Source organism: Cottoperca gobio, chromosome 15 (genome assembly GCF_900634415.1).
Source record: "Cottoperca gobio chromosome 15, fCotGob3.1, whole genome shotgun sequence".
Taxonomy (NCBI): domain Eukaryota; kingdom Metazoa; phylum Chordata; class Actinopteri; order Perciformes; family Bovichtidae; genus Cottoperca; species Cottoperca gobio.
Window position 1 is genome coordinate 23,619,577 of NC_041369.1, and position 15,332 is coordinate 23,634,908.

The 15,332-nt window shown below is 40.1% G+C and overlaps 1 protein-coding gene across 1 annotated transcript in view; it reads left to right on the forward strand.

The window, feature by feature from the left end:
* Nucleotides 1-15,332, forward strand: part of LOC115019831 (protein kinase C epsilon type-like) — a 60,127-nt gene that overhangs the window by 29,884 nt on the left and 14,911 nt on the right. Inside the window, exon 11 of the mRNA XM_029449478.1 lies at nt 9,880-10,034. Within this exon, the coding sequence (XP_029305338.1) occupies nt 9,880-10,034 (155 nt within the window). The remainder of the gene's footprint in view (nt 1-9,879; nt 10,035-15,332) is intronic.

Sequence of the window (15,332 nt, forward strand, 5' to 3'; positions counted from 1 at the left end):
CTGAGTGTACTGCGTCCTTCACAAACACACACTGTGACTCTAACATGCAACACAAGGGTCGGATATGATGAAGCAACCATACGCAGTAATTATGTTGTATGTTAACTGTCTCGGCACCGTCACCTCAAACTGAGTCCTCAGTTTAAATGAATATACTTTCTTTAATGAAGTGCAGTTTGTGTGCAGCAAGCAGGAGAACTGAATCATATGGATTGAAGCAAAAATACTTTGTTAGATAAAAACATGTTGAGAATGTTGGTCTGTTTTCAATAAATGTTGACTTTTGGACGCTCTGGAGTTATTGGAAATGTTTGGATCACGTGAGCCGGAAACAATCCGACGCAGCTCCACTGGAGCGTCCAACGTTACGCAGACGGGAGTAAATAGTGAACTTGTTTCAGCCGTGGTGTGTGTGAGTCTAAATACACTGCAGTGTGTGTTCATGGTAATAAAGTGCGTCACAGTGGCTCTGTGCTGTGCTCTTAATAGTTTTTGGACAACAATGGAGCTCTGGAATAAGAGACATAAACAGACAAATGCAAAATTGGGTTCTTTCTGTGTTTTTCATTTGTGTTTCATGTTGCATCACATATATTTCTTACACTTGAGCTACACAACACTAAATCTGAATTATAAGATTTATATAAGTTGTTCATGAACCGGTGGAGGGGAGTTCTGTACGTCTGTGCTGCCAACTCCTTCTCTCCAAGTCTGAAGTCATCTGTGCCTTTGAAATAAAGGAGCTCTGCATATGAGCTGGAAATAATCCACACGGCACGTCATGTTGGAGCCAGAGGAATTCAACCTTTCATAAAGAGTTCTCTCAAACCCCGTCCCTCGCTCTGATGACAGTCGCTTGTATGATTTCCTCCATCATGTTCCTGGATCAGTGATGTAGCGTGTGTATACGTTTACCTTTCACTCAGCCTGGAGTTTACTCTTTGATGCATGGATGCTCAGATCACCAGGATGCAGACAATAAGACACATGAGGTGTCTTCGAAGTCCAAAACACAAGTTTTAAACGTTTGAGAACAGCCTGTAGCTCATGTTCACGCTTCACCTGTGAAAGTAGAACATTGAGTCTTTTTCTTTAAGGTACAGATTCAATAGTCTCCTTCAGAAAAGACCAAACTGTTTACTGTAAAGTGTAACGCACATTTTAAAAAGCAAACAAACGCTGAGCAAAGGCTCCATCCATCCCACTCTCTTCTTCACTCCACCTTTCCCAACATTATATCCTCCCCCATCCTGCTCTACATCCATCCTGCTGTGCTGCTGACTCGTTCTCAGTCTCTACACACACGCACACACACGCACACACACGCACACACACGCGCACACACACACGCACACACACACACGCACACACACACACGCACACACACACACACACACACGCACACACACACACGCACACACACACGCACACACACACACACACGCACACGCACACACACACAGACACACACACATGGCTTTAAAAGGACCTGACTTTCCTGGAAGTCTGTTTCTCATGAAACTAATCAAGACAAACTGCTCACTTACTTTCATTTTTTTCTTTTCTTTGAACGATGAAATCCAAGTGTTCTGCTCATTTGTTTTTACGGGAACGAAGAGTAAGAAGATATTCTGTGGGAGGAATAGCAGCCCACTGCACGCATTTAACTCCCGTCAGCCATCGTGAAGACAGTGAGGGGGAATTTAGCATGCGAGAACAATGAACACACACACACACACACACACACACACACACACACACACACCACACACACAAACACACACAGTGTAGGCACATGCAGGTCGCTCAGCCAAGTGTGTGTGATGTCTTGAGCAGTGAAGAGTTTCTCTTTTCAAATCTACAGTGATTGGTGGATATACTGTATGTCTGCAATACTGGGAGGCCAACACACACACACACACACACACACACACACACACACACACACACACACACGCACACACACAGGTACATGTTGGTACTTGTTTACTCACCTTTAGTGGATGGTTATATTTTCTATATATACCTGTGAAGCAGTCCAGAGTTTCTCTTTCACACATGTTGCACACAACAGGAGTTTGTCCGTGTCAGACGCGTTCTCACTGGAAATACTTACCGCTTGGTTCAGGCGAGGGGCGGCGGCGCCTGGGTGGAGCGTGCAGGCAGCACGACATGACGCAGCTTACACTGTGGTTACACAGCCGGTCCGTAATTTACTCATAAACAACCCAGTCTCTTGTCGACCTCTGCCCTTACAGACAGACGTGTATTTCCTTTCCTTTCTCCTTCTCGGACGTTAGTCTTCTTCCGGGTTAGCCGCGATAGAAACGTCATCGACATACACACACTCGCTCACGGTGAATTCTCCGGACCACGAGCAGCTGTAGTCACACAGTCAGACATTGCACTCGGGAGCTGGGAAGGTAAAGTTCCTTTACGTTCTCCCAGACAGCTCTGGGTAATGTCTGGATCACGTCAGTGTTGCATTGTGTGTGTGAGAGGAGCTATAGAAACTTCTCTAATAAGAATGTTTCATATTAAGTCACTTTTTCTTTTCATTTGTAAGCGGTTCCAGCTCAGAACAGGTTCTCGACAGCTCACCTTCTGCACGTTCTGGACGAGCCACAGATTGACAGACAGAGTTGCTGCTCAGTATTCGGACAGTTTGATTTAACTGCAATGTTTTTGAAAGACAAGCGTTCTTGATCTGGTTCCAGGGCCACACACACACAATACACTCTGTCCCCCAATTACAATCATTGTTACAATCATCGCTGCTATCATCAGTTTAAAAAAAGAGCCTGCTCTCGTCTTAAAGGCAAAGTCCACCAAATACATGTCTGACTATAAGAATGATTCATATATGTGGACAGTTGTTATAGCAGCATTTACAAGTGTGATAAAGCTTCTATCGATCATTAAGTGATTAGATAGTGGGAAGATCTGAGAGCACACTGAGGCTCCAGGTTCTGTTGAAGTCACTGAGTGCATCGTTCCTGGGCCGGCTCTGTGTGGTAATGACTGCCAGCCAAACGGTAATGGCTCCTAATGTTCCGAGAAAAATAGGCCAGCAATTCTCTATTTAGTTTTAGTACACGGACAAAAGTTCAATCCCCACCGGCTGGTGTTTTGTTCCTAGCTTTGACTGATTGTGAAGAAGTATATATTGTCTGAAAACTCATACTGTATTTGTTCTTACAGATTAAGTACGTTTATTAACTTAAGTTTATATAACCTTTATTTAACTGACATCTACAGTACATGATGCTGTAAGAAGATACAGCAGGACTTCATACATATAATAGAAACAACACGGTATGAAACTAATCAGACTTCTGTTGCTTCACTTCAGAATTCCAGTTGATATTATACTTTCTCAAATACATTGGCCTGCCAGCTGTAGATACTATGTATATGTAGTGAGTAGATGTGGGTACTTCAGTTACTATGCTCATGAATATCATAAATAAATACAAAACTGTCTTTCTTTTACTTTATATGGTCCTTACTAATCATAAAATGTTCTTCTATTTCTTTCCTTATTACTTTCTTTTTTCTTACATTTCCTTTATGTCCTAACTTTTATATTTCTTTCTTTATTCCCATCATTCTTTCCTATCTTCTTCCTTATGATTTTCTCCCTCCTCACTTTGCTTCTTTCCTTTCTTTTCTTCTTCAACTGATCTTGAAGCAGAAAATACCCAAAACTGAGATAAGATGTTTTCTCACAGCTCTTCTATTGAATATGAGCCCTTCTATTGAATATGAGCTCTTCTATTGAATATGAGCCCTTCTATTGAATATGAGCTCTTTTATTGAATATGAGCTCTTCTACTGAATATGAGCTCTTCTACTGAATATGAGCTATTCTATTGAATATGTGCTCTTCTGAAAATGAGCTCTTCTACTGAATATGAGCTCTTCTACTGAATATGAGCTCTTCTACTGAATATGAGCTCTTCTAATGAATATGAGTTCTTCTACTGAATATGAGCTCTTTTATTGAATATGAGCTCTTCTACTGAATATGAGCTCTTCTATTGAATATAAGCTCTTCTACTGAATATGAGCCCTTCTATTGTATATGAGCTATTCTACTGAATATGAGCTCTTGTACTGAATATGAGCTCTTCTATTGAATATGAGCTCTTCTTCTGAATATGAGCTCTTCTATTGAATATGAGCTCTTCTTCTGAATATGAGCTCTTCTATTGTATATGAGCTCTTCTACTGAATATGTGCTCTTCTTCTGAATATGAGCCCTTCTTCTGAATATGAGCTCTTCTACTGAATATGAGCTATTCTACTGAATATGAGCTCTTCTACTGAATATGAGCTCTTCTAATGAATATGAGCTCTTCTACTGAATATGAGCTCTTTTATTGAATATGATCTCTTCTACTGAATATGAGCTATTCTATTGTATATGAGCTCTTCTACTGAATATGAGCCCTTCTATTGTATATGAGCTATTCTACTGAATATGAGCTCTTGTACTGAATATGAGCTCTTCTATTGAATATAAGCTCTTCTTCTGAATATGAGCTCTTCTATTGAATATGAGCTCTTCTTCTGAATATGAGCTCTTCTATTGAATATGAGCTCTTCTATTGAATATGTGCTCTTCTTCTGAATATGAGCCCTTCTTCTGAATATGAGCTCTTCTACTGAATATGAGCTCTTCTATTGAATATGAGCCCTTCTATTGAATATGAGCTCTTTTATTGAATATGAGCTATTCTACTGAATATGAGCTCTTCTACTGAATATGAGCTCTTCTAATGAATATGAGCTCTTCTACTGAATATGAGCTCTTTTATTGAATATGATCTCTTCTACTGAATATGAGCTATTCTATTGTATATGAGCTCTTCTACTGAATATGAGCCCTTCTATTGTATATGAGCTATTCTACTGAATATGAGCTCTTGTACTGAATATGAGCTCTTCTATTGAATATAAGCTCTTCTTCTGAATATGAGCTCTTCTATTGAATATGAGCTCTTCTTCTGAATATGAGCTCTTCTATTGAATATGAGCTCTTCTATTGAATATGTGCTCTTCTTCTGAATATGAGCCCTTCTTCTGAATATGAGCTCTTCTACTGAATATGAGCTCTTTTATTGAATATGAGCTCTTCTACTGAATATGAGCTCTTCTACTGAATATGAGCTATTCTATTGAATATGTGCTCTTCTGAAAATGAGCTCTTCTACTGAATATGAGCTCTTCTACTGAATATGAGCTCTTCTACTGAATATGAGCTCTTCTAATGAATATGAGCTCTTCTACTGAATATGAGCTCTTTTATTGAATATGATCTCTTCTACTGAATATGAGCTCTTCTACTGAATATGAGCTCTTTTATTGAATATGATCTCTTCTACTGAATATGAGCCCTTCTATTGTATATGAGCTCTTCTACTGAATATGAGCCCTTCTATTGTATATGAGCTATTCTACTGAATATGAGCTCTTGTACTGAATATGAGCTCTTCTATTGAATATGAGCTCTTCTTCTGAATATGAGCTCTTCTATTGAATATGAGCTCTTCTTCTGAATATGAGCTCTTGTATTGAATATGAGCTCTTCTATTGAATATGTGCTCTTCTTCTGAATATGAGCCCTTCTTCTGAATATGAGCTCTTCTACTGAATATGAGCTATTCTACTGAATATGATCTCTTCTTCTGAATATGAGCCCTTCTATTGTATATGAGCTCTTCTTCTAAATATGAGCCCTTCTACTGAATATGAGCTCTTCTACTGAATATGAGCTCTTCTATTGAATATGAGCCCTTCTATTGAATATGAGCTCTTCTATTGAATATGAGCTCTTCTACTCAATATGAGCCCTTCTATTGAATATGAGCTCTTCTACTGAATATGAGCTCTTCTATTGAATATGAGCTCTTTTACTGAATATGAGCTATTCTACTGAATATGAGCCCTTCTACTGAATATGAGCCCTTCTATTGAATATGATCCCTTCTACTGAAAATGAGCTCTTCTACTGAATATGAGCTCTTCTATTGTATATGAGCTCTTCTTCTGAATATGAGCTCTTCTACTGAATATGAGCTCTTCTATTGTATATGAGCTCTTCTATTGAATATGTGCTCTTCTTCTGAATATGAGCCCTTCTTCTGAATATGAGCTCTTCTACTGAATATGAGCTATTCTACTGAATATGAGCACTTCTTCTGAATATGAGCCCTTCTACTGAATATGAGCTCTTCTACTGAATATGAGCTCTTCTATTGAATATGAGCCCTTCTATTGAATATGAGCTCTTCTATTGAATATGAGCTCTTCTACTCAATATGAGCCCTTCTATTGAATATGAGCTCTTCTACTGAATATGAGCTCTTCTATTGAATATGAGCTATTCTATTGTATATGATCTCTTCTTCTGAATATGAGCTCTTCTACTGAAAATGAGCTCTTCTACTGAATATGAGCTATTCTATTGTATATGATCTCTTCTTCTGAATATGAGCTCTTCTACTGAATATGAGCTCTTCTACTGAATATGAGCTCTTTTACTGAATATGAGCCCTTCTACTGAATATGAGCTCTTCTACTGAATATGAGCCCTTCTACTGAATATGAGCTCTTCTACTGAATATGAGGTCTTCTATTGAATATGAGCTCTTCTACTGAATATGAACTCTTCTATTGAATATGAGCTCTTCTACTCAATATGAGCCCTTCTATTGAATATGAGCTCTTCTACTGAATATGAGCTCTTCTATTGAATATGAGCTATTCTATTGTATATGATCTCTTCTTCTGAATATGAGCTCTTCTACTGAAAATGAGCTCTTCTACTGAATATGAGCTATTCTATTGTATATGATCTCTTCTTCTGAATATGAGCTCTTCTACTGAATATGAGCTCTTCTACTGAATATGAGCTCTTCTACTGAATATGAGCCCTTCTACTGAATATGAGCTCTTCTACTGAATATGAGGTCTTCTATTGAATATGAGCTCTTCTACTGAATATGAGCTCTTCTACTGAATATGAGCTATTCTACTGAATATGAGCTCTTCTATTTAATATGAGCTCTTCTACTCAATATGAGCTCTTCTACTGAATATGAGCCCTTCTACTGAATATGAGCTCTTCTACTGAATATGAGCCCTTCTATTGAATATGAGCTCTTCTTCTGAATATGTGCTCTTCTGAAAATGAGCTCTTCTACTGAATATGAGCTATTCTATTGTATATGAGCTCTTCTTCTGAATATGAGCTCTTCTATTGAATATGAGCTCTTCTTCTGAATATGAGCTCTTCTATTGAATATGAGCTCTTCTACTGAATATGAGCTCTTCTTCTGAATATGAGCTCTTCTATTGAATATGAGCCCTTCTATTGAATATGAGTTCTTCTACTGAATATGAGCCCTTCTATTGAATATGAGCTCTTCTATTAAATATGACCTCTTCTACTGAATATGAGCCCTTCTATTGAATATGAGCTCTTCTACTGAATATGAGCTCTTCTATTGAATATGAGCTCTTCTTCTGAATATGAGCTCTTCTATTGAATATGAGCTCTTCTACTGAATATGAGCCCTTCTATTGAATATGAGCTCTTCTATTAAATATGAGCTCTTCTTCTGAATATGAGCTCTTCTATTGAATATGAGCTCTTCTACTGAATATGAGCCCTTCTATTGAATATGAGCTCTTCTATTAAATATGAGCTCTTCTTCTGAATATGAGCTCTTCTATTGAATATGAGCTCTTCTACTGAATATGAGCTCTTCTATTGAATATGAGCTCTTCTTCTGAATATGAGCTCTTCTATTGAATATGAGCTCTTCTACTGAATATGAGCTCTTCTATTGAATATGAGCTTTTCTACTGAATATGAGCCCTTCTATTGAATATGAGCTCATCTACTGAATATGAGCTCTTCTATTGAATATGTGCTCTTCTTCTGAATATGAGCTCTTCTATTGAATATGAGCTCTACTGCAGTCAAGTCTTCTGCTGCTGCCTTCACTTGTTCTCCTCACACTTCTGCTGCAGGAGACACATTTTTTATTCTGTGTGTGTGTTAGACAGTGAAGAAAGAGAAAGTATGAGTTAATGGTTTTGTTCAGACTTGTTCTACATACATTACAGCAGGCTGATGTGGAGAGCTCTCTCACACACACACACACACACACACACACACACACACACACACACACACACACACACACACAATGGTCAGATAATCATCGAGACATTGCCCGTGTTGAGGTTGGGGATCATCTGGGTGTGTACCTATAGAACATAGAGTGTGTGTGTGTGTGTTTGTGTGTTTGTGTGTGTGTGTGTGTGTGTGTGTGTGTGTGTGTGTGTGTGTGAGTGAGTGAGTGAGATTCATTATCTGTACATTTGTAATTACACTCAGGAAATGTTTATTCATGTTTCAGGGTGGGTCCAGCCGGGACTCTGGGTACATTTAAACAAACTATTTCGACATCCTGTTTAAAGTCGCTTTTGAGAGAGAGAGAGAGAGAGAGAGAGAGAGAGAGAGAGAGAGAGAGAGAGAGAGAGAGAGAGAGAGAGATACTGGATGTAGTAAGATCAGCCCTGGAGGCCTCCAGCTGCTCGAAGTGAACAGCTGAAGTAATCATCGGGTCAAACTAATCAATTAGAAGCAACGTTTCTGTTCAGCTCAGATAAGAGCAAGAAACTGGAGCGGACGAGCAACAACCTCTGGCCTCATGGCTCCGTACGCAAACATGGACTTATGAGTTTCATGCAGAAGAGTTACAGATTTGGAGTTGGGAAAAAGAAGAAACTATTTTCAGATACGTCATTTACTTGTATTACCCAACAACTTTCTCATCTGCTTATTTGATCTATAAATGATTCCTTAGTGGAATTTCCCGAAAATGTACAAGATTATTGATTGTTCTCCCCAGTACTGTACTGTTTAAACTGAAGTCTGGTCCTCTCTGTTTTAACAGACAAGAGAAGTTCAGGGTTATGACAGATCCTTTAACATTAGTCACCTCCGTTTGGACTGTGTCATCAAAGCAGGAAGAACGTGCAAGATTACGGGAATATTTCCCTGTTCATTGTGAAGAAACAAGATTGTCCCCTGACTTAGAAAGTTGACTCCTTCAATCTTAATAGTGTTCAGTTAACTGGGAGAATAGAGACGAGGAAGGTGGCACATGTTGAGAATGGATACATGTGAGAAAGGTACATACAATGGCTCGGAAGGACTGCTTCTGGTTTCTTATATACGGAGCTGTTTATATCACAACCCCCCCCCCCCCTATTGCGGGCACACACACACACACACACACACACACACACACACACACACACACACACACACACACACACACGTACACACACTCTCTCTCTCTGTCTTATTTCCTATATGAAGAAAGCAAACTGGAATTCAGGAAGGGGGCCATTTTCAATACCAAGAGAATAGAGCTTGGAGGGCGCGGTATAATGTGTGTGTGTGTGTGTGTGTGTGTGTGTGTGTGTGTGTGTGTGTGTGTGTGTGTGTGTGTGTGTGTGTGTGTCACAGGAAGTGGAGACAATCAATGTTGGCCACATAGCTCTCAAATTATATTTGCCTTCATATCAGAAGTAGTGACATTGAAAAGAGTTATACTGTACAACACTATATTTATATCAGTTGTTACAGCCTTTATTAAAGTATTCAAAATCTCAAGATATTCTTCAGAAATGTTTCCTATATTTTCAAAATAAATGTCTGACTTATGTTTTATAATAGCATGGGCTATGGGCATGGCCCAGCATTTTAAATGTTTTTCAGGTAAATGGTGTAAAATGTCTTGTTTTAGTTGTGACTGTACATGACATGTGAGTGACTCGGTCTTCCTCTCTCTTCAGGATCGCTTGTTCTTCGTGATGGAATACGTTAACGGAGGCGACCTGATGTTTCAGATTCAACGATCGAGGAAGTTCGACGAGGCGAGGTCTCGTTTTTACGCGGCTGAGGTCACGTCCGCTCTGATGTTCCTGCACCGGCATGGAGTCGTATACAGGTAACCAAGCCCACAGTGCTACCATACAACAGGCACCATACAGTACATATGCATCAGGCCTCTATGGATTACTGATTTTTTTTCCATTTCTATAAATGGTATTGGGATTTTTCTGTGTTCATCCTGAGATGCCACGTTGAAGCGGGTGGAACAATGTTCGGCTGCACTTTTGCACTTTTCAGTTCTTTGCACATTTGAGTTAAAGCAGCAGATTGAACTGAAACTTTGTTCCTTTAATCCTTTCATACACTGTGAGGCATGAACATTCTGCTTGTTTGATTTAGTGCTTCCAACTGAGATATGCGTCTCCATTACAAGGCATATAGAGAAGTCCCTGGGAAAAGAGAAAATAAACATTAACTGAACCTCCCAGCTTTTATGAAGAGAAATATTGTAAATGTATAACTAAAGTGCACTTTACAGGACTTGAACTCATCTTGTCATCCTTAATCTTTGAAATACTACATTCATGAATGTGCTGTTTATTTGGCCTAAAACTTCCAGCTGAGAAACTTCTCATCCAGAACATTAAATGTTCTCTACATCTTGCCTGCCACACCCTTTAGGCCGGTAGTATTTCTGTAATCCTGCTGACACACAAACCAACAAACATACCAAACCACAACATTACCTATTTGGAGGAGGTAATAATTACATAGCTTTATTAGCTATTGTTTGCTATTTCTTTGGTAATAACCTTAAACTTGGTGCAGTTTGTGCTGCATGCTTTCTCATCACTCATCACAGTCTTGCACGTACACTAGCATTAAATAGGCCAAAGATGTGAAGACTTTCTGATGAGCTGATATTAATGGGGAGTTTGTTTTACCATTTTGGAGCCTGGATCGCAAACAGCTGCGTTTTGTTGAGGGGTGTCTGGGTTCCACTCACAGTCAGGGAATAGCGAGCTGATTGGCCGATGTAGAGTGAAATGAGCGGCTTGACCATGGCCTGGACGTAGGATTGGCCGGATCCATTCACAGCACAGTAGGCCAGCACCAGAGTCTTGAAGCAGATTCGAGCAGCCACTGGTAACCAGTGAAGGGTGGGAGGAGCGGTGCATTGTGGGAGAACTTGGGGAGGTTAAAGACCAGTCGGGCTGCTGCATTCTGGATGAGCTGTAGAGGTCGGAGGGCACATGGGAGGAGGAAGCTGCAATAATCAAGGCAAGAGCCTTTACCAGAACCTGATTCGCCTTCTGCGTCAGTAGGGGACGTATCCTCCTGATGTTGTACAGACGGTGTCTGCAGGAGCGGACAGTTGGTTGTCCAGTGTCACACCCGGAAGGAAAAGCAATTCGGTTTTGTTGAGGTTGAGTCTTCAGTGGTGTGCAGACGTTCACTGAGAGATTTCAGCCAGACAAGCAGAGATTTGTGCGGCCTCCTGGGTTTTAGACCGAGGAAAAGACAGAATCAGTTGATTGTCATCTGCATAGCTGAAGTAGGAGAAGCCACGGTAGGGAATGACAGAGCCAAGTGAAATGATGTACAGAATAAAAAGAGTAAGAGACCCAGGACGGAGCCCTGAGGAACCCCAGTGGTGAGCTGACAGGGTTCTGACACAGATCCTCTCCTAGGTACCCCGTAGGTCTGGTCTTTGAGGAACGATTTGAGCAGGAGAGAGCAGAGCCTGAGACTTACAGTTCTTGGAGGGTGTAAAGGAGGATCTGGTGGTTCACTCTGTCAAACGTAGCAGAAAGATCCAGAAGGATGACAACAGAGGAGAGGCTGCTCGAGTTCAATCATACTGAAAAAACAACTAAATATTCATTGAGATTACATTTCTTTCTTACTTATGATACTCAGACTCGTTGACCCTGGAAGTGCTCAGTGTTCATCTGCAGGTCGAGATTACCTCACTGTCCATCTACTTCAGGTACTTTTATATGTCTGTGTTGACTCCTCAGTCATAATATCATTGTCAACCAATAGCAAACACACAGCTGGTCCCACAAAAGCAGCACGCTGCTAGAATCATAACACCATTGTGATGGACGGAGACTCAGTGCAGGTTCAGGTTGTTTGCTCCCAGAAATAACTGTGATGGAAGGAAAGCAAGGGCTTCTGTCCGGTGTTTTCTCTTTATGAATCATGGCTTGATTTAGTGTTTAAATTCTCTCGTCATGCAAGAGTGTGTGTGTCTGTTCATGCTGCACCATTGTGCCATGTTAGCGAGCACTGTTGAGGTAGTGTGTGTGTTTCTGTGATTTTGTTTGTCATTATGGTCCCTCTTCATCTGTTGTATTCTCTCACCATCAAGGTATTTAACAGACACACACACACACTCACACACACACACACACACACACACACACACACACACACACACACACACACACACACACACATACTGCGATACCATTGGACCTAAACTTAATTCCATCACTTGAACTCTGAAATCAGCTCTTTGAAGAGATGGGGACCAGATAATATATCAACATCGTTTAAATTTTCTTACTTTATAGTCCTCAAAATATCTTGATTTTCTAAAAATGTCCCACAAATACACTCTTTTTCTACAAATGTCCCAAACCTCATAAACAAATGCAGCAATGAAACCACGTGTTATGAAATGATTAAACAAGCACACAGGATATCTTTTGTTGGATCTTTTCTATTTTATGCTACTTTGTAACTGACTTTGATGGATAGTTCCGGAGAAACTGGACTTTTCCAGAACAGCCTCCATATTTTTACGTCCTGTAAATCAGTGACTGATCCATCCATCCATCCATCGTCTACCTCTTATCCGGGGTCGGGTCGCGGGGACAGCAGCTCCAGTAAGGAACCCCAAACTTCCCTTCTCCGGGCCACATCCTCCAGCTCCGACTGGGGGATCCTGAGGCGTTCCCAGTGAGGAGATATAATCTCTCCACCGAGTCTTCCCCAGGGTCTCCTCCTAGCTGGACGTGCCTGGAATACCTCCCTAGGGAGGCGCCCAGGTGGCTCCTTACTAGATGAACCACCTCAACTGACTCCTTTCAACAGTCAGTGACTGATGTCTTCGTCCAATCAGGTTTGTTTTGCTTTGAAAGAGAAAACTGTCAATCAGCCTTGACAGCAAGGACAGTCTTCCTGATTGAGCCTTGGCACTGAGTTGGCCCGGCTCCAGGCCTTTGAATCTTCCACCGAGTTGACTGATTTGTCTGGCATCGTGACACGAAACAACGGTTTCTCGGTTAAAAAGTAATGGAGCTAATGAGCACCACGGATGGGACTAACACCGTTGTCTAGATGTTGTTAAGCTGTGCTCCGTAGACGGCATGTCTTCTCAATATCGTCCGGTATCATTGTTTGTTTTTACTTCACTCTGCTCCACTTTTTAAACCCCAGAAAATCACTGGATCCAAACTTAATAAAACTCACCTTTGATCTTTGACCTTGTAATACCTGACCAACACTTTACATATGACCACATAAGCAGTTGTAGGTCATAATGTGAAGACCTCCCAGAAGCCTGTGATAGTTAAATCAACTGATTTTATTGTTGCCTTTAAACCGTTGACTTACATGGAATAAAACGTTATTAATGGGCAACACATCTGCCACTTTTGTTGTATAGCATCTTTTTTCCAACACATGTTTGTTCAACCAAAACAAAACAACAAATCCTGCTTTGACATGAGATGTGGTTGTTTGGGTCCTGATGCAGCTCTGTGTGTTTTACAGTATGTGTGTGTGTTTACTGCCCTCCATTGTCTGTTGTAACCGCCCTACACAGTCATGAATATACAAAATGTTGGCATAAACACAGACACAATGTCCCCAGAATGAGGAAATGGGCTGGGAAGTGATGAATGCATCAGTCTATTGTTATATGTTCAGAAATTAAAGGTCAGTTGAACGTGACAGAAGATCGTACATTCCTCTTCCACGCTGTGTAGTCCTCCTTTAATCACTCCCCCATGTATGTGAGCGGGGTTCCCATGAGGGCTTCAGAACGTGTGGACTTCAGATACTGATGGAAACTCCTCATCAAGAAAACTGAAACCTGGTTCTGTATTGTTACACAACAGCTGACACTGGCTTTAAACTGAATGTGAATCTAACAACAACTGAGACATTTGTGTCCCTTTAATTCAGCTGGTTGAAAGAAACCAAACTCCAGAAATGTATTTTAGCATAAATAAATATGATTTTTTAAGGAGGCCCAAATACTACATTTGTAAACTTTGACAAAATATGCAATAATCAACTTCTAAATGTACAATTACAAAAAACATTTTCAGCGACATAAGAAGCATAGATATCCTAAACAAAGAGCACACATCCAATTGAGGTTTGGATAAAATAATTAATTAATCTAAAAGTAAGTAATTGGTATTAAAATATCTTAAATAAATATTTGAAGACAGGGGAAGTAGGAATTCATGATAGCAGAAAGAAATTGCCTATAATTGTTTGTTTTTTAAGTTTTAATTTGCCTTATTGTCTGAACTGTTTAAAGAAAGAAAATGTAATAATAATAAAAAAGAATTAAAATGGTATAGAACGCTTACGACAAACACATGAGCACAAACAAGATGTTGCATAAAAGTGAAACACGACTGGATAAAACCAGCAGACGTTTACATAACTCACTTCCATCCTGTTTTATCAATCAGTTATTTTGGCGACATGATCTCAGAGAGTCCAGTCCTGCTGGTGCCGGCTGGACCAGGACTCATTGTTTCACACACTTTCTGTTACAATGATGTTAACGATGAAGCGGGGTTACGACCATACAATTTTACAGTGGGGATGTGTGCATGTGTCATCAAGGTTAAAGCCCAGAGGTCGCAGCTTTACTGTGTTGTGTTTGGTTTGTATTGGTTTTGGCTGCAAAACCAAGTTTTTCCGTCAAACTCCACCCAAAGTCCGTCACTGAGTCATTCCTGTAGACTTTACATGTGGAAGGTGGCTGCATGACCAGAAATGCCTCTAACAGACCCCCCCCCCCCCCTTCTGTTCAGGGGCAGCTGGTGTGTTGATGATAACCATGATATTTAAAATGTTGAATATTGGTGTTAATGATACACATATGATAATATTGTGTAAATAATCCAGTGTCTCTCAAATAATTTCCTTTTCTTTCTAATTTGTATAACATGTCATTTGATAACATGACCCCTGAACTTTCTATCCACACGGTGCATGATCTTTATTGTTTAATAGACTCTAATGAACTTCATTGTTAATGTATTTACTCACCAACCATAAAGAAATGACTACGAGTTAAAAAATTAATCATCTGAGTGTGAAAACAGATTCCTGCAGAAAGAAAAGCACAAACTGTCTGACTGCAGACACACATTAAGAT